General features: G+C 32.7%; 1 protein-coding gene across 2 annotated transcripts in view; it reads left to right on the top strand.

Annotated features, from left to right (window-relative positions):
- Window positions 1-8,991, top strand: part of LOC118200353 (rhotekin-2-like) — a 219,750-nt gene extending 210,759 nt beyond the window's left edge. For both annotated transcript variants that reach the window (XM_085822860.1, XM_085822859.1), the window contains exon 11: window positions 1,992-8,991. In XM_085822860.1, coding sequence (XP_085678986.1) covers window positions 1,992-2,200 — 209 coding nt within the window. In that variant the 3' untranslated portion in view covers window positions 2,201-8,991. The remainder of the gene's footprint in view (window positions 1-1,991) is intronic.
- Window positions 8,992-22,465: the final 13,474 nt, after the last annotated feature.

The following is a 22,465-nucleotide window of genomic DNA, read 5'->3' as shown; positions in this document are numbered from 1 at the left end:
AGTTTTGTCTTAGACTGTGCTGAGTCAAGAGTTATACTCTTGTGTATCATCGAGTGCATCTCGAGTTGTAGTGTGGAGAGTCTCGAAAGTACGTGGACTTAGTTCCAAGAACAACCAAGCAGAGTCGGGAGCTGTACTCTGGTGATTTGCAGTGAAGCTGTCTCCACCGTTATTGCCTGATAGTGTGAAGGCTGTGTCGCTGAACATGTCAGCGTGTCTATAACAGTTCGACGACTGTAAAAGTGATTTTGGAGCTTTCTGATTAATATTGGTAAATAAAGTGTGTTTCGATACTTCATCCAGTGTCGTTGTTATTCACTCCAAATCTACGAACCCTGTACGAACGTTAAGGAAGAAAATAATGTAACAACTGGTGTCAGAAAGAAAAATCATAACAGTATTTTTATTTTACAATTAATTAAAATTCGTTTGTGTGGTGGAACCATTTTTGAAATGTCACCTGGCAGCGAATATGTTAAGAAAAAGTCTCTAACATGTTTCTTTTCTTTATTTTGTTCGAGTTATAATATACTTTTTAAATATTTCATACATATTTACTTTTATACTGTTTTACGTCGAAAACAGAAATGCAGAAACAAATACTGAAGCTTACAAAATTAACATTCTGAGAGACACCTATATTACACAAGAGGAAGGTTGCCAGTCAACGTTCTCCAAAAAGACAAAAGCTCAACTTTTGCTACCACCCCAAGCTCCCAATCAATGTAGCAAACTTTAAAAATTTCTCTACCTTGTAAGGATTATGTTAATTTTATTAACAGTAAAATTTTTAGTTAAACTTCCTTTCTTATTGCTTCTTAATTTCAACTTACCACTTCTGACCAGAATGTAGTTATAGAATCACGTCTGAATGCTAATGGGAAAGAGCGGTATTTAAAAACGAAGTTCTACTGTCTTAGTTAGAGAGATACCAGATATTCTGGCTAGCACGTGTCTGCCTTTTTAGACTACTCTCTCGTAAGCTATTATTATGCTCGACCGTACTTTAGGCCCTTGATAGCTTCGCAGTCTATTAACGTTAAAGGGCCAACTCTGTTAGAATTTTGATAGCTTCGGCTATACCTCTTTAGTTTAGGTTAATTCTTAGTATCTTAAGTTCAAGCCGAAGTGTCGGTTTTATTTTACACTCCAAGACAAAGTCTTGTTAAACTTTAGTTGGAATAATAAAAGGGTTAGTTTACCCTTCTATCTTGTTGTTTCCTGTCACATGAACTCAAGCGATTATTCGCTTATCAGTTCTTAAGATTCTTCACTTCCAGTAGTAACTCAGAATTCACAAAGTGAGGAACTCTACAACCTCATGGCCCCCCGGGGTCACCACTCCCAGTTCTCAGGTTTCACCGTGGTGGGAAATATGCACACCTGGAGATCTGACTGGTTGTTTAAAATGTTTCCACCAGTACTACACAGGCTCAGATCCTTATCCCTGTGGGCCAGCCACACCAAGTGGAGTACAGAGTTCTTACTTTCTATCCTTACCGAACAGCTACCACCCCCTCCGGTGGAGTACAGAGTTCTCACTTCTTTTCTCAGGGCAGCAATCCTCGCCAATCCCTCCCCCCAGTCCAACTTCATGAAATGATCTTCCTTCAGAGTTCTGAAGCTGCCACGTTCATCATTTTATACTTGCATGGCCGAGACTGATTAGGTACAGATTCCAGCCAGTAGCTTTATAGAGTTCTCTGTGTCAACTCCTGGAGGCGGTCACTAGAGATAACACAAGTTATTAAATAACTATGTTTTCAAAAAAGAATTGAAGTTTTTTGCTTAGTTTGGTATTATCTGCAATCGATCAGTATAATTTAATTTATAAACCAAGTAATTTGTTTTTTATAAATATGTACATACAATTTTTCCAAGTTCTTTAGGCCTCTAACAAAAGTTTGATTTTTAAATTATTATCTATTGATTTTGAACACCAGTGTAGGCACGAGTATGCTTATTTTTTTTTAAATTTATTTTTATAACAGATGATGCTGAATGTTCCAGTTCAAGTTATGGAAATACTTCAGCTGCATTCCAGAAGAAAAACCATCGTGTATCTACACCACCATTTTGCTCTTGGTCATCGAGTTCTTCCTCCACGAACAGTTCATTAGAGTATCAACATCATCCATTTTCCAAATCGCTATACCGTAGGTCTATGAGCGCATACTTTCCATCTCTGTTCCAGTCTTGAAGGGGAGATCGTGTATGCATAATCATAGGCTAAATCATGACTGATAATCTCTTGAAATGTTAATATAAACTAGTCATGTTCGCAATAGAAAATATTTATCATTCATGTCAAGAGCCATACATTGTAAAGTATTTTAGTTAATATTTGTGCATGTTAATAGTGGAGTACAAGTGATTATATTACTTGAATTAATAAACTTTTGATATCATGGAAACTGAACTTGTGATATTGAATGAGATTTTTTTTTTACGTTTATTCTGTGCGTGCATTAATTAAGCAATGATGATACCAAGTAAGGATATAGACAAAAAAGAATTTTGAAATTAAAGACTAGTGAAGAATTAAAAGGAAGAGGGAAAAAAAGATTTAAACAGCACTAACCAAGTTAAAATTCTCTTATTTAATGATATTTTTATGTACTGTAATAGTAGATTAATATTGAACTGTTAGATGTGATTTTATACGTAATTACAATAATATCTCATGCTAACTTATACACAGGGTGTCCCGTAGTAAATGCTGCGACAAACTTCTGTTGGAGATTGGGCACATGTAAGGATTAAGAATTGCGTAGGAATCCATACCCAGAAATGTCGGGTAAGTGGTAGCAGATGTAGAGGAAGGGAAAGGAAAGAAGAGAGTGATTAATTTGAAACATTTATTCGACATGAATGCTAATGGTGTATGGCAGCTTGAATGTTGCAACAGATGCTTGAAGTTTGCACCATCAGATGCCAAACATGCCCGACTCCGATGAAAAATTGATTGCCGCACATGTTCAAACCGGGAATTTGACTGTAGCAGCTGCGCAGGCGAGTCTTGCCATGAGATCCATTTTAGACACAACAGGATTGTGATACAGGACACTTGATGCCATCCCACAAAAAGAAATCATGGCTCAATAAATCTGCTGAGCGTGAGGGCCAGGGAACCGGTCCACCATGCCCAATCCATCGATGCAGGAAGAATCTGTTCAAATGGCTACAAACATCCAGTACAAAATGAGCAAGCGCTCCGTCATGTTGGAACCACATGTTCACAAGCTATCCATTCGTATACCATGCATTTATGCATCATGGAAAGAGCATAAACACACTCTTATAGCATTTATGCTCTTCATATGGTGCCTACCGCTCGAAGGAGACAATCCTCGCTTTTCACTAGCACTCTCCTGTAGAACACCCGCTGGCGACGTCCAAAGACATTTCTGGGCAGGGGGTTCAAATGCAATTCTTAATCCTTAAGATGTGCCCTACCTTACCCAGAAATTTGTCGCAACATTTATGGCACACTGTGTATATATGGTAACTTAAAAACTTGTGTGATATGGAAATCAAATATTGTTGATTGACAGATTTTCTAATACATCAAGGCTAAAAATCAGTGTAGCATAAATTAACAGTAATGAAAACCGGGAAGTTATCAGTATAGTATCTCTTCAACTTAATCAGTAGGACCTGGACTTATTGGTGGGTAAAAGAGTGATTAAAAATAAGTGATTTGATGGGATGAAGCTTATAAGACTAAACTTTTGTAAAAATTTTTAATTTAATCTTGAGATTAAAAATTTATGGAATAAAATCTCATTTTCCATGTCGTTTCCCCATCTCTATGTCCCTGACTGACGAAATGCAAACTGCATTTTTCAGGTCTCGAAAGCACGACTTAAGATATATACTAGATTTATGTATAGTATTGTTCTAATTTAGGTATTTTGACACAAAATTGGCCGTTGTCTGACATGACATGCCAATTTTTTCCATATTTCGATTCTATGACTCAAATTATGCCTTAATATTAAATTTTGTAAAATTTGGTGTGAACTTTATGGAGGAACTCAAAAATTTATCTTGCCACACTTTTTTTCAGTTTGCCGAAGAATAATTAACTTGGAGAATATTCTTAATTTATAGCAGCCATTTTCCTTTCCTTTTTTCCATTGTAAACGAGCGGGAAAAGTCATCATTTATTACTTCATATAATTTTAACTAGTGCATAAACTGCATTTGGCATTATTATCGCTTATAGCAAATATGCTAAATTTCAGAACATGCTAATATGTAAATGCACATATATACTAGGAAATTTGAATAAAAAAATTATAATTTTTTTTTCAGGTATGTTTAAAAATACATCTACTTTAAGATGATAGTAAAAATTGTATGGGTTACAAGTCAAAATGTTTCCCAAAAAATTTATAAAAATTATTTTAAGATACAAATTTTAAAAAATAAATAAATAAATAGGCTATTTTTATTTGGAATGAACCTAAATTTCGAATTCTGGGAGAAAGAATCAAGTAAGTTTAATAAAAAAAAGAGATATTAATAAATATATATCAAACTCAATTAACATGAAGTAGCTAATGTTTTAGAAACTACTCGTGCAATTTTTTAAAAACTTGGGAATTTGGCATAATGCGAGTTGTAGAATCGAAATATTGAAAAAAATTGGCATGTTATTTCAGAAAATTCCGATTGTGTCAAAATACCTATATTAAAACAATGCTATATATAAGTTAAATACATATCATAACTCGTGCTTTTGAGACAGGAAAAATGCAAGTTGAATTTCGTTAATCAGCCCAGTAGAACAGGAGACATAGAGCTGTCCCCCCTTTTTGGAAGGGGGTCGCAGTGTACTTATATTGAGAGAAAAAGCAGTAACTAACACTAATTAAATTCACATATATCAGATTCAAATAATTTATGGGGTTTCACCAACTGGTATGTTGCACAGGTTTTATGCAAGGATTTATTTTTAGCAGTTGCATGAAAGGGGTCTTTTTCACATTGCTATACGTTACATTGTTCTTTAGAAATTGTCTGTCTTTTCAGTTTTCTAATTGTGTTTATTATAGCTTCTAATACTGAATTTTTTAGTTGATTCAAACTTTTTTTATGTATATTGAAATCGCAATAAAACAATGCTACACATTCCACCTTGTCCGAACTGTCTGTTTGTATGTAACTGCTAGATACAATAAGCAGATTTAGGAAGTATTTTCTTCATTTGGCTAAAAAAGCTTAGCTTGACAGCTTTCAGAACACCTAACAAATGCAATAAATTTATAAACCTCATTGTAATACAAAGCTCATACACAGTACATGATATCTTTTTTGTAAGTATTGTAACCTGCTTATAAAATGTACGTGCAATATTGAATGACTTTATTACAGTGGTGCTGTTGGTCCTTTCCAGACATTTCCAGTAGCACTTGTTTTACATATGACTTATCATGAAAAATTGTTTTGTCGCCGATAATACTTTCTTCAGGAACACATCTTTTCACAAGAATTTTCTTTCAAATATTTTCATGACAGGATAATTTGCTTTTACCAGTTATGTGCATTAAATGAATAAAGAAATAGTTGTGTTCATTATGAATACTTGCTCATTTATTTATGCATATATATAAATAAACTACGCTATCCATATTTGGAATCTTGCAGTTTTTTTTTTTGGGGGGGGGAGTATGCTTCATATTATGGATGAGGCTTGCTAGTCTTTGTTGTTTTTGAATTTTCATGCAATTTTTTTTCCTGTATCAAAAATTTATATTCAATAATTTTACCAGTGATAGTAAGTCCATTTTTATGTTATGCTAATTCACTCATTTAAATAAATTTAATTCAAATAATAATAGCTTGGTTTAAATAACAAAAATTTTCATCTGCACAACTATATAGTTCACAAAAGCTCCCACTTTCTCTGTTGCAATCAAAAAGAAAGTATATACTTGCTACAACCAAAAAGAATATATTCGCATTTATCAAATATTGCATTCTGTTGTACTAGTAGCACATTTTTGGTCATTATCCTTTAAAATAGAGGTAACAGCAAAACTTATGTTAATTCATACTTGAAGCGTCTAAAATTTAATTTCTTTTCGCTACTTAACATTTAGTGGAAATTTGGCAAAATGTTGCCTCTTGTGTACTTTAATGTTAACTGATAGAAATAAATTTTAGATAATTAGAATCTCAAACTTGTCATTAATAAAATTTCCTTATTAACTAACTTCTAACTAGTAAACATATAGTAATGGAATACAAAAAATTCCTAGCCCTAGTAATCAGGTATAAATATTGAAAATGAGATTATCATACATAATGAGTTTCAACAAAATATTTGCAAAAGCTAGTAAAAATAGTGATATTGAACAGTCAGGTCCAATTGAATCAATTGATCAATAAATGAACAATCAATTGAATAGTCAATGAATGATTACTAAATAGAATATATAAATATATTCTATTTAGTAATCATTCATTCAAATGTATTTGTAAAAATGAATAATATTGTTCTGTGATTAGCATTAAAATGTGAAATGAATGACAATCAAGAAAGTGTTTTTTTCTGTATTTATAAAATGTGTTTTGAAAATGTTTTTTTAAAGATATATTTTTCAAACAATATATTATTTTAGCTATTACTTTAATAATGAAACTTTACTTGTAAAATTAGATTTCACCATATATATGCTAAGCTGTCAGTAATGGAGGCAAAGAAAAACCTATAAAAAGAACAGATATAATCAGTATAGTAATTCATAGCTGTTGTAATTCAAAATTAAATTATTTTTTAAATATACAGTAAATATGATCTCCGTAAAGGAGAAAAGATTTTAATAGTTGACATTTATGGTAGCTCACTACCATATCAAATTAGTGTTTTCTGGAAAAACTGAAATTTAAAAACTAATTCTTCAGTATTGTATAGTAAGCTTAGTAATAGGAGCAGTAATTTAACAGCACTAAAACTTTGCAATATTCAGTGTAATATTTTGACACAATTTTTGATTACTGTATCAGAAAATTTTATTTTTATCTGTGGCAAAAGATATGTAATGAGGTTTAAAATATTGAATCAATTTTCATTGTAACTTTTCATTTTTGCCTTTAGAGACTTCTATTAAATTTAGAAATATTGATTTTGCATCAGCATATGAAAATGGATATCGGTGAGTTTCATTAATATTCCACTTTGCGTTCTTGATACTTGGAAAAATTACTTAAACTGTGTAATATGTATAATTAAATTGTAAAATTTGAAATATCTTAATATTTTAACTGTGTAATATCGTGTTCTTTTTATTTTTTCAGAAAAATTTTAAAATAGATTATAATTTTATTATTAAAAAAAATCTTAGATGTATATGAAATACTGTAGCTCTGATTTTTTAATACATGTCAAAATACTAAGAAAAGGAACAATTATGTATTTTATTACATGACTGTTTCATGAATTAATATATGCATATGTTATAGTCATTATTCTTAATATATGCATATGTTTACGGATTAATTATTGTAAACTGGGGTTTTGATCTTCATTAAATATGAATAAATGATTACATTCTTAACACATTGTGGATAGGAAAGAAGCTTCAATGTAACTGTGGAGATGTTACATTGATGATTATTGTGCATTTGCTTATGTGCATTCTTGTTCATGGGAAGACAGTCATCTACAATGCTTTATATTAATTTTTAAAATAAAATTCTGGATTAAGCAATAATCTAAAATTTGAAATCCTAAATATTTTAGCCATAACTGATGAGGCTCTTTCTTTCTGTCATTCACAATACGTCTTTTAAGTTCTTAATTTTGATTTATGTAATATATATATATATACAGTACAAAGTTTATAATCCGGATGTCCATTATCCGGAATGATCTATAATCCGGACCTCAAAGCCACAAACTTTGCACATGTGCGTAGAGAATGCACATTGAAAGAAATGTTTAATGAAGTAAACAAATAAATATTAAACTTTTTTTTTTGTAAAATTTGATACCCTTTAGATCATAATTGCTTTTTATTTCATAAATTATGGTTTAATATTTTTAATAGTATAATTTCTGCATCCCATCTTACCAGATTTAAATTGACGATCTATAATCCGGAAAAACCCCTAATCCGGAATGGCTGAAGTCTCAACGAGTCCGGATTACGGACTTTGTACTGTATATATATATATATATATATATATATATATATATATATATGTTAATACTTTTCTTTTAAAAGTTAATTTATTGAAAAATTATTTTTATTTTTCTTGTTATTAAATAAAAGTTATCAGCCTTATTAATGTACATGGAAAAGGTTGTAATCTTCAATTTACATACTGACAGCAAAAATAAAGTATTTTTGTGGAAAATATTCATAATAAATATTAGAAGTTTTGATGAACCAAATCAGATGTGAAGATCAAGTGAAACGGAAATAATGTTGTAATTTTTATGTATATTTTTAGTTTTTGCTTTTTAAAATTCAGAGTGAAATAATAATCATCACTTATGATAATAATTTATTAATTAAAAAATTACATAAAAATGTTATTTTAAAATTTTTATTTTTCACATATATTTCGTAAAATTTTGAATACAAATTTAGGAGAAAAATGTAATCACACATTCTTGCTTGAAGAAAAAGAAAATGATTATAAGATATGTAAGCAATTTTTGTATTTTAAAAAAGCATACCATTGCTATATATTTTTAATGCTTGGGTACCTTTTGCTTTGCCCTTTTACTTCATAAGGATTGCCATGTCTTATTATAGGCAATTATATACATTTAATACCTTAAAATGTTCTTGTAATAATAACTCGCGTAATTTTATTCCGTTTTTACGATTTCAAGCTGACATACAAGGTGTCCCACTCGAAAGGGGCCTCGGGAAACTCTGATAAAAATCTTAGAACAAGAGGAAATGAACCGAAGTTTTGTACATGACATACCTTTCTGTTTGAGAAATGAAAGGATATTGCAAGAGGTTACGCTACGCAAAAAAGAGGGGGGGGAACAGTTTATCTCCAGTTTTACTGTGCCAATTGATGAAATTCAAATTGCGTTTTCCATGTCTCGCAAGTGCGACTTACGATATATACAGTCAAAAGTCGTTAATCCGGACTCGTCGGGACTTCCGCGATTCCGGATTATCGGTTTTCCGGATTATAGATCATCAGTTTAAATCTCGTAAGATGGCATCCAGAAATTCTAAAATTAAAAATATGAAACCGTAATTTATGAAATAAAAAACAATTATGATCTAAAGGGTATCAAAATTTACAAAAAAAAGCTTAATATTTATTTGTTTACTTTATTAAATATTTCTTTCAATGTAAGTTGTTTAAGTTGCTTCGTTTTATGTGATAATACTTTCTCTTTAATTCTATAAACAGACATAATTTCTTGTTCAGTCACAAAGTTCCGCTGTTCAAGTCCCGTAATTGCTGTGCCGAGAATACCGACTAACTTGTCAATCGAAATTTTTTCGTTTTCACTAACCTCTCTGTCACCTTCTTCATGTCTTTATCCATTTTGTGCAGCAATTCCACTTTTTGTTTGACGGACATCGAAACATACTTTCGTTTTGTAGATTCTTTGGGAGCTGCAGCATCGGAAATTCTGTTTGACATAATCGAAAGTTCAAGTTTACTTTTATAAAATTGTTCTTACAGTCTGCAAAAAATAATAAGCGCATCCAATTGGAAGATTAAGGTACAACGCAATCATCAACATTAACTGAAATAGATAATTAGATAATTTTAGCTTATACTGTCCGTTATACATTAAACGCGCACGCGAAAACGTATTCTGCGCTTGCGCACACGCATATGCGCAGTCGTAAAAGTCTTACGCGCACGCGTAAACGCCTTTGTGCATGTGTCAACGCGGCGCATGCGCAGAAAGTTTTTAGCTTTGAGGTCCGGATTATAGATCATTCCGGATTATGGGTGTCCGAATTAACGATTTTTGACTGTATTAGATTTGTATATAGCTTTGTTCTAATATAGGTATTTTGACACAAAATTAGACTGAAATAATATACCATTCTTTTTCTATATTTCGATTCTAGGACTCAAATTATGCCTAAATATTAAATTTTGCTATGGTGGTTTTATGGTGCGAAGGTTACGGAAAAATTCACAAATTTAACTTGCCGTCTTTTTTTCTGTTTGCTCTTGATGAACTTCTTAATGTATGGCAATCCATTTTCCTTTCCCTTCCATTGTGAAGGACCAGGAAAAAAGTCACATCGTTCTTCTTTCAAATAATTTTAACAAAGTGCCTAAACCACATTTGATGTTATCAATTTCAACAAATATGCCAAATTTCAAAATGTGCCAAAATATAAATTTTGAATAAAATTTTTCAATTTTTTGCAGGTATGCTTAGAAATACATCTACTTTAAGATAATGGAAAATTTTTCATAGATTATAACTAAAAATTGTTCTTTGAAAATTTATAAAAATTATTTAAAAATACAAATTTTAAAAATAAATCAAAAATGGACGAATTTTATTTGGAAGGAAATTAAATTTCGAAATATGAAAGGAATAATCAAACAAGTTTAATAAAAAAAAAAAAGATATCATAAATATATGCCAAACTCAATTAACAGTGAGGAGCTAATTTTTGAAAAGCTACTCGTGCGATTTTTACAAAACTTGGCAGTTTGGCATTATTTGAGTCACAGAATCGAAATATGAAGGGGAAAAAAAAAAAAAAAAAAAGGTACGTTATTTCAGAAAAAGTCCGATTTTGTGTCAAAATACTTATATTAGAACAATGCTATATATAAATCTAATACATATCCTGAGTCGCAATTTCGGGACATAAAACGCAAGTTGAATTTCGTCAATCGGGCGATATAGAACTGGCTCTTTTTTTTTTTGCACAGTGTACATAAGTGATCCCCCCCCCACACACAGTTTAACATGGCACTGCATGTTTATGTATGTTGTTGCCAGAGTGTTGGACTTCACTGTCTGGATTTTATGGCAGATGTTATGACGCAGCTCATGGATGGTGCATGGTTTTTGCTTGTTCACATTATCTTTGAGGCGACCTCACAGAAGGAAGTCAAGTCTGGAAAAATGATTCCACTGCAGTCATACTCACTATAGTCATGTGATATGTTGTCCCATCTTGCTAGTACAAGCCAAGTGTCAGCTCCTGATCATCCAACTGGTTCACAAATTAGTGTACCAACAGTGCTTCGTACACTTCACTGGTGACAATAGTTAATTAGTTAGTTCTAAGCAGTGGCGTAGCTAGGATTCCAGCGTCCGGGGACAACTGAAGAATTTGCGTCCCTCTCTGTGTGCCAAGAATGAAAAACATTTCATTAAAATAATTCGTAGCATCAATTTGGTGCCCTCTGGATGCTGCGCCCGGGAACAGATGTCCCCCCTTGCCCCACCCTAGCTATGCCACTGGTTCTAAGCCAATGCCAATGATTTGAAAATTTCGGAGTGCCTATGGTTCAAAACCATTTACCTCCACATCAGAATTACTAAAAGTGAGCAGAAATAGGAAAAATTTGGCATAAGTGATTTACTTGATGCTCAATAGAGGGAGCCACAGGCTCGAGAAAGCTTAGGGATAGAGATAAGATAGTAAAAACTTAAGTATCATAAATTTTTTATAAGTTTTTAGGTTTTTATAATTTTTTTTGTATTTTATATTTTAAAATTTTTTTGGTTTTTATAATTTTTATACACAATACAAACACTAAAGCAAAAAGCGGATAGGAAAGAGTTTACGATTAATAGGCTCATTGGCATGTGGCTTGTGTAGGATAGTGCAAATAATAAAAAGGGGACGCGATGAAAATATTCATAGGCAGATTTTAAAATCTGCGGGAGATGTGATTCTATGAGAACAGATTGATAATTTTGCTAGAAGATCCTGATTGCAGGTATTGATGATGGATAAAGCAATTATATGGCAGCTCGCTGAAGAGACGTCCTTCCTTCATGGTGCGGGGGCTGGAACTGATATTGAGAGGGCGTGTCTAGCCCTTTTGGATGGTGGGTACTGGTTCTAAGCATTGGCCCACATAGCAGGTAAAGGCTGCCATTTGGCTATGACAGGACAGGCCAATCCAACAATAAAGGAACGTTAAATAGTGAAATATAACAAAATAAAAAACATAATAAATGTGTGGTGATAAGTTCTGATCATACAATCATACAAAACGAATATAAGAAATTCAAAAGAAAAATACGGGTTATAACAGAAATAAAATCACAACACGCAAAACAGATACATACATCCCTAACACACTCGGTGAAATCAATATATAGAGGTATTGTTTCCATTTCTGTGTTTTCCTAACTTTAAAATCTTAATAAGTTTTACTTTCAATTATTATTCAAATTTTCTTTATATTATCAAAATCAGGGGTGTAGCTAGAGTTTCCAGCGCCCGGGGACATTTGAAGAATTTGCGCCCAGTTCTGTGTGCCAAGAATGGAAAACATTTCATTAAAAAATTTTGTAGCATCAATTTGGAGCCACTTGAATGTTGCGCCCGGGGACAGATGTCCCCCCTTGCCTCACCATAGCTACGCCACTGATGAAAATTCATGTTAAATTTATCACTTCAATTATATCTGTCAGTACGATTACCTGTTTTGTTATACATCGATACCAATATTCTTCTTATTCTCGTTCACAATTTGCATAATATCTCTTGCAAATTTTCTGAGCAATTTATAGTTACTAAATAAATCTTCAGTGTAAAACAAATTGGCTGTATGATGTGCCATTGTGATAATGCACAGAATATGCCCATCTTCTGTGGATGAAGGGGTTCCTCGACGGTTGCATACTGGTTGGCACTGCTTCATAAGCTTGTGTTTTGTTAGTTCAAGTATCCTGACAAGTGGAGCCACGCTTCATCACTATACAGTGTGCACTCTGGCAGCAACATACATGAAAATGCAGTGCTGTGTGGAACTGACCTCCCCCATCTCTATACAAGAGGTGGGGGAGGTCACTTCCAGCCCCTCTTGTAATATACTTTCATTTGTCAAACATAAAGGCATGTCATATAAAAATTTGACTTCATTTCCTCTTGTTATAAGAGTTTTATAACAATTTTTGTGGGACACCCTGTATAACAAGGGCATTCATATGCACTATTATTTTGCAGAACAGATGTGATTATACTCAGTTTTCTGCTGTGTTCAGTCACTTGCAATCACATCTATATATTCCTCAATCAAAGTGCTCTGGAGCTTATACATTTATGTATCCAGTTAAATCATATGTCGTTGTTAATGTATTCTTGCCTTCATTCTCTATGCTTCAGACTTATCTAAATAATTATTTTCTCGTAATTTTGTTCTTTGAGTTCTTATATATTTGAATGACGAATTTTTTTAAAATAGGTAATGAATTGGAGAATAATTTTGTGGCAATCTTTTAATCAGTTTGTATATTTGTATTATAAAACTGCTTAAATATCATTTGATTTCATCTCATTATCAGTAAGTGTTTTATTTGTTATCGTTCATTTTGGATAAAAAATAAAGTATTTTATTCAACGTAAAAAAAATATTCTGTGCTGTATTTTTACAGATTGTGATTTCTCTCTTTTCTCTGTTCATATTATGTAGTATAATAATATATTATATAACATGTTTATACTTAATATCGAGTTTTAACGAAAGTTTCTCGCCACTATAAATATCGTTTTACGCAAACAGTTAGTGTTGGCGTGTTTAATCATATTTTGTCAAGCGATTTTTGGCATTTGAAAGAAACAAACTTGCTTTAGAACACTGTGTTGTGAAATTTGTAAAAAATATCGTAATCATCAAGTACGAGGTGTCTGAAATGGAACTATCACATTACCAGATTAGAAGAATCATTTACTTCCAGTTCTATTGCAAAAATCAGCTACAGAATGTCACCAAATCATGTCTGCAGCTTTGGGTACTAATGTTGTATATCATATGACACTATGAAGATTTGATACCGAAAGTTCACAAACAAGGACTATGACATTCAAGAAGCAGAGCCCTCTGGCTGGTGTACTGATATTGACGAAGCCCGCCTGCAAACGCAAGGACCAAATTCTGAACCGGATTGTCACTTGTGATGAAAAGTGGATTTATTTGAACAACACAAGCTAAGAAATGGGGGTTAGTCTGCACCCGGTGAGCCTGTCCACAGCGTCACAAAGTTCAATTTGACTAACAAAGAGATCATGCTTTCCACCTGGTGCAGTTGCCGTGGTATAATCTACAAAAAGACAGTAAGATGTACAGAGAGATGCTAGTCTGTGCTGACGTTGCTATCAAAGAAAAACATCGAACTGAGTTTCAGCGCAAAAAGGTAATCTTCCGTCAAAGTAATGCAAGACCACATGTATCTGCATTCACCAGCTCGACTCTGTATGGACTGGAATGAGATCTTTTGTCACACCCAGCATATAGCCCTAACATCGCTCCTCTGAACTTGTACCTTTTTTCACACCTGAAGCTACATCTTGCTGGTACTATCTTCCATTCTACACAAGACATCCAAAATGAGATTGATCTGTTTTTGGACTCACGACCACCAAGTTTTTGGACTGAAGGCTTTGAAAATCTACCAAAATATTGGCAGAAAATCATCGATTTGGGTGGTGCACTAAAGGTACTGCTTTCATGTTTTTTTATCCGACTTTATGAAGAACTTTTTTTGGCAGAAAACTTTCATTACAACCTGACATTATACAACGGAATTCTCATAACCAGAGGTCGTGCTCAATAGTGAATTTTACAGATTCACTCATTAGTGATTTTACAGAATTTTATAGAGTCATGTCTTTACATTTTTCTCTAATTTTTACATTAAATCTGGGTAGCTTATACATAACTAACCAAATCATACTTTAGAAATTATTTAATGAAGCTTTATTGAATATAAAATAATTTTATGTTTCAATACATTTATATACATAGCAAATGTGAATATAAGAGGAAAACACTGTTGGGGGGAAAAAAGGAATAAATGATAGAGCATTTTTTTGAAAACCTCTTTTATATAAGCACCCATCGAAATGTTTTATACAAAAGAAAATTATATATCCACCTGTGAAATTACTTTATAAATAACTTTCATGTTCTTAAACAAAAGAAAACCTTGGTAAATAAGTAAGTAAATACAGTGTTTGAATCCGTCGTTACATTTTGCACATGTGCTGTTCGATTAACAACATACTTAGAAGTATTAATTTAGAAGTTAAACAACAAAAATCAGCGTTATATTTGCAAATTTTCACAGGACTGGCCTTGATGGTTTTACAGAACCATCACCTCAGTTGCCAAAGTGCAAATAAACAAGAAAAGATATAGTAAAAAAATCAGAATGGCTAGACAGGAGTTAAGCTACTGGCGCCATCTATTGATGAAACAAGAAAACTAAAACAATTTCCTTAAAGGCTGAAAGTAAAACTATAACAAAGATTTTTCTTAATGGCTTGTAGAAAATCTAATTCACAAACGGAAGATGTTTTCTGAATAATTTTGACTCCAGAAAAATTGAAAGTGTGATTCTATTTCCTCAATATTTTAATCTAAATTACACTTGCTAGAGGTAGAATTTTTAATTTTATAAAAAGAATTTTTTTTATACTGCTGTTACCATGCTTTTGATTTTTAGTGCCACATAAATCTCTATAAAAATTATTTAAAAAACTATATCAATTTAGCAATGTAAATAAGTTTGCATTCATTGCAAACTTATATATATAAACGAACTTAAAACTATCTTCTACTTCCATTTAGTAGTAATTATTTGCCTTCACCAATTATCTCATATATCACCCCAGAGACCTTTCACAAAAGTTTATAAACAAGCCAATTATGAAGTGCAATTATGATCGAACTTCTTTATGCATGTCAACCATGTAAACTGAAAATTAATATTAAAGCAGTGGATTATCCGTTCAAAATAATGATTTGTCTAAAAGATAGAATGATTACAAAATTAGAGTTATAACTTTACTAATAAAAAAATTAATTTCATTAATCAATATATGTTACATAGTGCAATTTCGTTAAAAAGTTGTAAGGTATATTTTACTTTTATAACAGTTATTTTAATTTCAATGTCCATTCTTATCGATTCTTATTTCCACTTACAACTCCTTACTAGAATGAGTTTTTAGAAGTGCTGGAATAAGTTAGAAGTAGTGTTAAAGGAATGTTCAACTTACTTCATGAGAGACAGCTAGGAATCCTATGCAGCGCGTCTTTTTGCCTTCGCCCTAAATATCTCTAGTAGCCGTTATGCTTGGCTATATACAGGTTGCGGCAGCGTTCATAGTAGGATATTAAAAACACACCATGAGGCAGTAACTGTAATTTATTTATTACTTTCTTATGTCAATTAATAGTCAAAGGTATGCCATTTACCCTAATGTGTAAATGGTGCATTGCGTGGATTACTTTTTGAATATGATGCCCCCTCTGCACAACACATTCATCTCGGCGGCGTTGGAAGCTTGCCATAACTCGGCGTAACGTATTCCCTGGGACATTGACGACGGCAGTTCTGGTGCGATCCTTCAATTCACGAATGGTGGCACAACGTGTTCAGAAAACTTCTTGCTTCAGGTGGCCCCAAAGGAAAAAGTCTGCACATGAAAGCTCAGGTGAGCGAGTCTGCCGGGAAATGTCATCAAAACGAGAAATTACTCTACCTGGAAATGTCTGTGGCAATGGTCCGTCCATCTGAAACTTTCCCATGACGTTCCAAGTTGAAATGTTGCCGAAATAGACGCTGAGTAGCAAAAACAGGGTAGTTATTCTTGAAGTAACTTTCAACAGCAAAGGCCACGATGCTATGCACTCCACCGATCCATACCACTGTCGCACTCGAAATGGCAGCTCATTAGTACACGAATGCGGCACGACGCGCATTCATACCGTACGTCATTGTAAATTGCAAGTCAAATTACGCTATGAATGCTGCCGCACCCTCTATTACGTGCCTTTTCAAGTCCGCTGGCTAGTTTAAATTAAGTACGTTAGATAATTGTGTTAGCTTTGGCTAAGTCTCTTTTAATTAGTTCTAATTTAGTTCTTATTTCTTACTTTGAGTTCAAGCCGAGGGGAGGCTTTCTTGTAAGCCCGAGAAAAGGGCCAACTATTCATCATATTTTGAGGGAAATAAAGGGTAGTTAACTCTTCTTGAGTCTACGACTTTTGTTATTTGAACTCAGCGATAAGTCGCTAACAAGTTCACTAAGTTCCTCAACGTTCATTTAGTAGAATAAGACTAAAGAACTCTACAAAGTTTATTTGTATATTTATATTAGAAAAAATTGCCGTTCAATTTAGCATGTTCAATGCAAAAATTGAAATTTCGTTAGTTAACATCCAAAAGTTAATGGAGATTATATAGGTAGTTCATTATTGGAATTCTTCATTTTGTAGGGACAAAATCCTAATGCTTAGTGCCTCCTTGAATTTGAAAATTTTTTCTGTCCAGTGCAACCACACCAGTCTTGATTACAGGTAAGGATGATAAATGCAAGAAGTTTTCTTTATGTGTGTTCTTCTCAATGAAAGAATTTATTTTTTAAGTGCAGCCACACCAGTCTTGATTACAGGTAAGGATGATAAATGCAAGAAGTTTTCTTTATGTGTGTTCTTCTCAATGAAAGCATTTATTTTTTAAGTAAGTTGTGACATTAGGATTTATTAGCTATTATACCAAGCATGTCTCTAAAACGTGGGAGAATTCCATAACAAAGCATGTTCTGATAATAAATTCAAATGTCACAACTTACTTAAAAAATAAATGCTTTCATAGAAAAGAACACACATAAAGGAAACTTCTTGCATTTATCATCCTTACCTGTAATCAAGACTGGTGTGGCTGCACTGGGCAGAAAAATTTTTGAAATTCAAGGAGGCACTAAGCATTAGAATTTATGAGCTGCAGAGATCTCTTCGAGCTCTGGAAAGCCTAGCACCAGCCCCTTCATCACTCCTATATGAAAATTTCAGAACCTGTATTGCCTTCTGTCTATTCATGGGCAAAAATGTAAATCATCTGCATAAGGTGTATTTGGTGTATTTAATTATGGCAAAGCACACGAGGGCTATCTGCCTAAGGGGAGGGATGCCTTTCGTGGAGGACTTTCTAAGGGAAACTGGCTCGTATACACGTTACACATAGAGAAAACCACGAAAACACCCATGCAGCCAGCCCGTTCGCGGGATTCGAACCTCGGACCGAACTACCAGTGTTCAGCGACTTTACCGCTCGGCCGCTGGTGGGCTCATCTGCATGAGAAACTTGCTTATATTTTTGGCATATTTCGATAGCATTCACCACACTGTTTTTATAAAATTTTTAAGATAATTTGTATTTCACATTTACCCGAGTCTTTACTGTTTAAATTTTTATGTTCCTGTATTACCTGTTTATTCTCCCCTATTGGTCTCATTTTAATTTTGGTAAAAATTTAAGTTGATTATCTGTTGCCAGGGCCTAATTAAGGCTTTCAGAGGCCCTAAAAGATTTTGGTGGCCTCCCACATATATTTACAGTAAAGTGCCTGTACTTTTCTTATTCCTTCTCTATCTTTTGGTCTTGATTCAGCTGCACCATACATTCCATGGTAAATTCAAATCGCGTTTTTCATGTCTGGAAAGCGCGACTTAGGATATATATTACATTTATATACAGCATTGTTCTAAAATAGGCATTTTGACACACAATCGGACATTTTCTGTAACGACATGCCATTTTTTTCCGTATTTCAATTCTACAACTCTAATTATGCCTAAATATTAAATTTTGTGAGAAATTTACGGAAAAATTCAAAAAATTATCTTGGCGCATTTTTTTTTTTTTTTTTTTTTTTTTTCCAATTTGTGCCATGAATAATTCACTTGGCGAACTTCTTAATTTATAGCAACCTAGTTTCCTTTCTTTTTACTTCCTTGTACAAAGTAAAAAGGAAGTATTGTAATCGCGAAAAGTTTCAGGCAGCATATTTCAACGAAAATATCCATTTTGACCGCTATCGAACGCAATTTAACGATGTTTTTGCGTGATATCTATACGTAAGGACAGAATAAAAGACTCGTTTCCTCCAAAAAAATTATAAAACTGCTTTAAAATTAATTCTGAATAGAATTTTTCGTGGCGTCTGTACGAACGTATGTACGTACGTATCTCGCATAACTCAAAAACGAGTAGCCTCAGAACGTTGAAATTTTATATATAGGACTCATGTAGTATGCACCTCGTATTTTGGTTGCAATCGGCCGCACGAAACGTATATAAATATATTTATATATATATCCACTCTGTTACCCGGCTCAGTGATCTCAGTTTCTTTACTCTTACGAGCTTGTAAATTGTACATTTTTTGCTTTAAAAATGATTGAATTATGTTGTTTTTATCTTCCGGTTAAGGTTTTTATGCCTTTAGTAAATCTTTATGCAATATTTTTAGAATTATCAACAATTTTAAAGTTGTTTAAGTGCCGCTAAGCCTTTTTTTATGGCGGCCATTGATTGTTTACATTTGAAACAGCAGACTAGTGGATTTGTTGCCAATCTAGAGAAACTTAGCTTCGCAACAGCAAAGATAACGTCTTCATTTATTATTGCCAATTAAATCATGCTAAAGCCTTTCTGGAATTTTTTCGAGGAAATAAGTGTTTAAGATTTACTTCGTAATTTTTAATATAGATATTTTGAGTTTTTATGTATTTTTGCCTTCTCGCGAAGTGAGAACTGAATTAATTGAATGAGAAATACTCAGTCGTCTGTGAAAAACTGTTTCTTTTTTGTTTTGTTTGCTTAATTTCTTTTATACATCATTCTAGCTTTATTATAGTATTTGAATAGAACATGTGGCAACGATTAGCTAATTCTATTCTTTAAATGATATAAATTTTGTGCATTCTGAGTTATAATATGAACGAAATATAATACTGTTAAGTAAACCTAGCGCCAGAGTGTCGCTATGGTAAACAAAGTGAATTTTAAAAAATGCATTTATTCTATTGTGGTTTATGCGCTGTCGGCGAAGTAGATTTAATTCAATCCAATAAGTTTAAATGAAATGCAAGGAAAAAATGCGTATAATTTAATATTTTCCGTAGAAGGAAGTCGTGGTGTACACATCAGATTTTTTTTCATTGCAGACGAACGGAAAAAAAGTTATCGTTCATACTTTCAAATAATTTTAACAAAGTGCGTAAGCCACATTTGGCGTTATTAACGCTTAAAATAAATATGCCAAATTTCAGAACACTACAATATGTAAATTCATGTATACCTTAGAAAATTTTGAATGAAAAACTAATTTTTTGCGGGTGTGCCTAGAAATACATCTACTTTAAGATGATATTAAAAATTTTTAAGTTTGTAATTCAAATTTGAATTTTTTTTTTCGAAAAAATTATTTAAAAATACAAATTTTAAAAAGAAATCATATAAAATGGGCGAATTTTATTTGGAACGAATCTAAATTTCGACATGTGAAAGGAAGAATAAAATAAGTTTTATTAAAAAAAAGAGATATTAACAAATATGTGTCAAATTCAATTAACACTGAGGAGCTAAAATTTTGAGAGCTCATTTTTTAAAACTACTCTTGTGATTTTTACAAACTCGGCAGTTTGGCATTATTTGAGTCGTAGAATCGAAATATGGAAAAAAAATGGCATGTCATTTCAGAAAAAGTCCGATTTTGTGTAAAGATACCGATATTAAAACAATGCTATATATAAATCTAATACTAAGTCGCGCCTTCGAGACATGAAAAACGCAATTTGAATTGTTTGGCTTGATTTGGGTAGTTCTCTTTTGTTTCCCGTAATAGTACCAACTAGAGTTGTTTACTTGGTTAATAATTTTGTCGCGAGTGACATGCTAGTGGAAAAGTTATCGGTCGTGATATTTCTTCCACAGCTTGTACAGTGTCTCAAAAAAGTGATGTGACGCTTGTGCTTTACAAAAGGAAATTCCAGTGATCAGACCAGTGATTGCAATAAAATAAATTTAAAAAACATGTAAAATTTTTTGTGGGTGTGTTTCATACTTAAATTTAGTAACAATTATTACATAACATACATTTTCTCAAAATATTAAAATATTAATTTAATAAAAATACAATTGTTTAGAACGGAGCAAAAAATTGCTCACTTAAGTGATGGGACACTACGTACTATGCAACAAAAATCGTCTGAAGTAAGCAATAAAAATATCTTTTGGGGTATTTATTTTTACTCAAAAGCAATTGCCAATAATTTATAAAATCGTCTGCAGTATTTCTCTCCAGTTTGTTTTGGAATTTTTGTGTTTTTTAGCTCTGTGCAGCCATGAATGCTAAACGAAAAGAAACTTTGCCTGGAATTCGAAAATTAGTTATTAATTTGCATATTGAACGTGGAAAATCTATTAAAGAAACTACTGAAACAGTTAACTTCAGTCATTCAACAGTTTTCAATATTATTAAACGATATAAAAAGAATCATATGATTCAGGATAAAAGAAGACCTGGCCGACCATCAAAGCTATCCAATGGAAAGCGAATTATCGTTCGAAATATTTAAAAAAAATCCAAGAATGAGTGCTCCTAAAGTTGCTGCTGATTTACAAGAATTATATGGAGTAATTGTTAATTCTGAGACTATTAGAAGAGTAATTCGATCTGCTGGATATCACGGTTAGAGCAGCCAGGAAAAAAATCTTCGTAAGTGAAAAGAATAGAAAACTCCGACTGGCTTTCGCAAAATCCAACATAAATAAGAATTCTGATCACTGGAAAGAAGTTACATTTGCTGATGAGAGTAAATTTAATATATTTGGCTCTGACGGTAGAATCTTGGTGTGGAGAAAACCCAGGGAAGAATTTCGCAAACAGAACTTGGTGCCAACAGTAAAACATGGTGGAGGAGGAGTTATGGTATGGGGGTGTATGTCGTCCGCTGGAGTTGGTAATCTTGTTTTTATTGACAGTATAATGGATCAGTACAAGTATATTGACATTTTAAATCAAAATTTGAAATCTTCAGCACGAAAATTGAACCTTCATAACGATTTTAAATTCTACCGGGACAGTGCTTTGAACGTTAGACCCTGGCCTGAAATAATAAAAACACCCCCATAATCTCCACAATTAAATCCCATAGAGAATATTTGGCAAGAATTGGAATCAAGAATTCGCAAGCACACCATTTCTTCAAAACAACAATTAAAATCGGTGCTTCAAGAAGAATGGGATAAAATCACTCCAGAAATCACACACAAAAAAAAAAGTCGAATCCATCCCAAGAAGATTAAATCATGTTTTAAAAGTAAAAGGAAATCCAACAAAATATTAAAAACTTTTAAAAAATAAAATTTTTGGATAAATATTTGATGGAAAAGTAAGTGTCCCATCACTTAAGTGAGCCATTTTCTGCTCCGTTCTAAACAATTGTATTTTTATTAAATTAATAT

The sequence above is a fragment of the Stegodyphus dumicola genome, chromosome 8 (genome assembly GCF_044657685.1).
Source record: "Stegodyphus dumicola isolate Sdum_Otavi_A_Nest chromosome 8, ASM4465768v1".
Lineage (NCBI taxonomy): Eukaryota > Metazoa > Arthropoda > Arachnida > Araneae > Eresidae > Stegodyphus > Stegodyphus dumicola.
The sequence above is the reverse complement of the archived record's forward strand: the minus strand, read 5'-3'. Positions and strand labels throughout refer to the sequence as shown.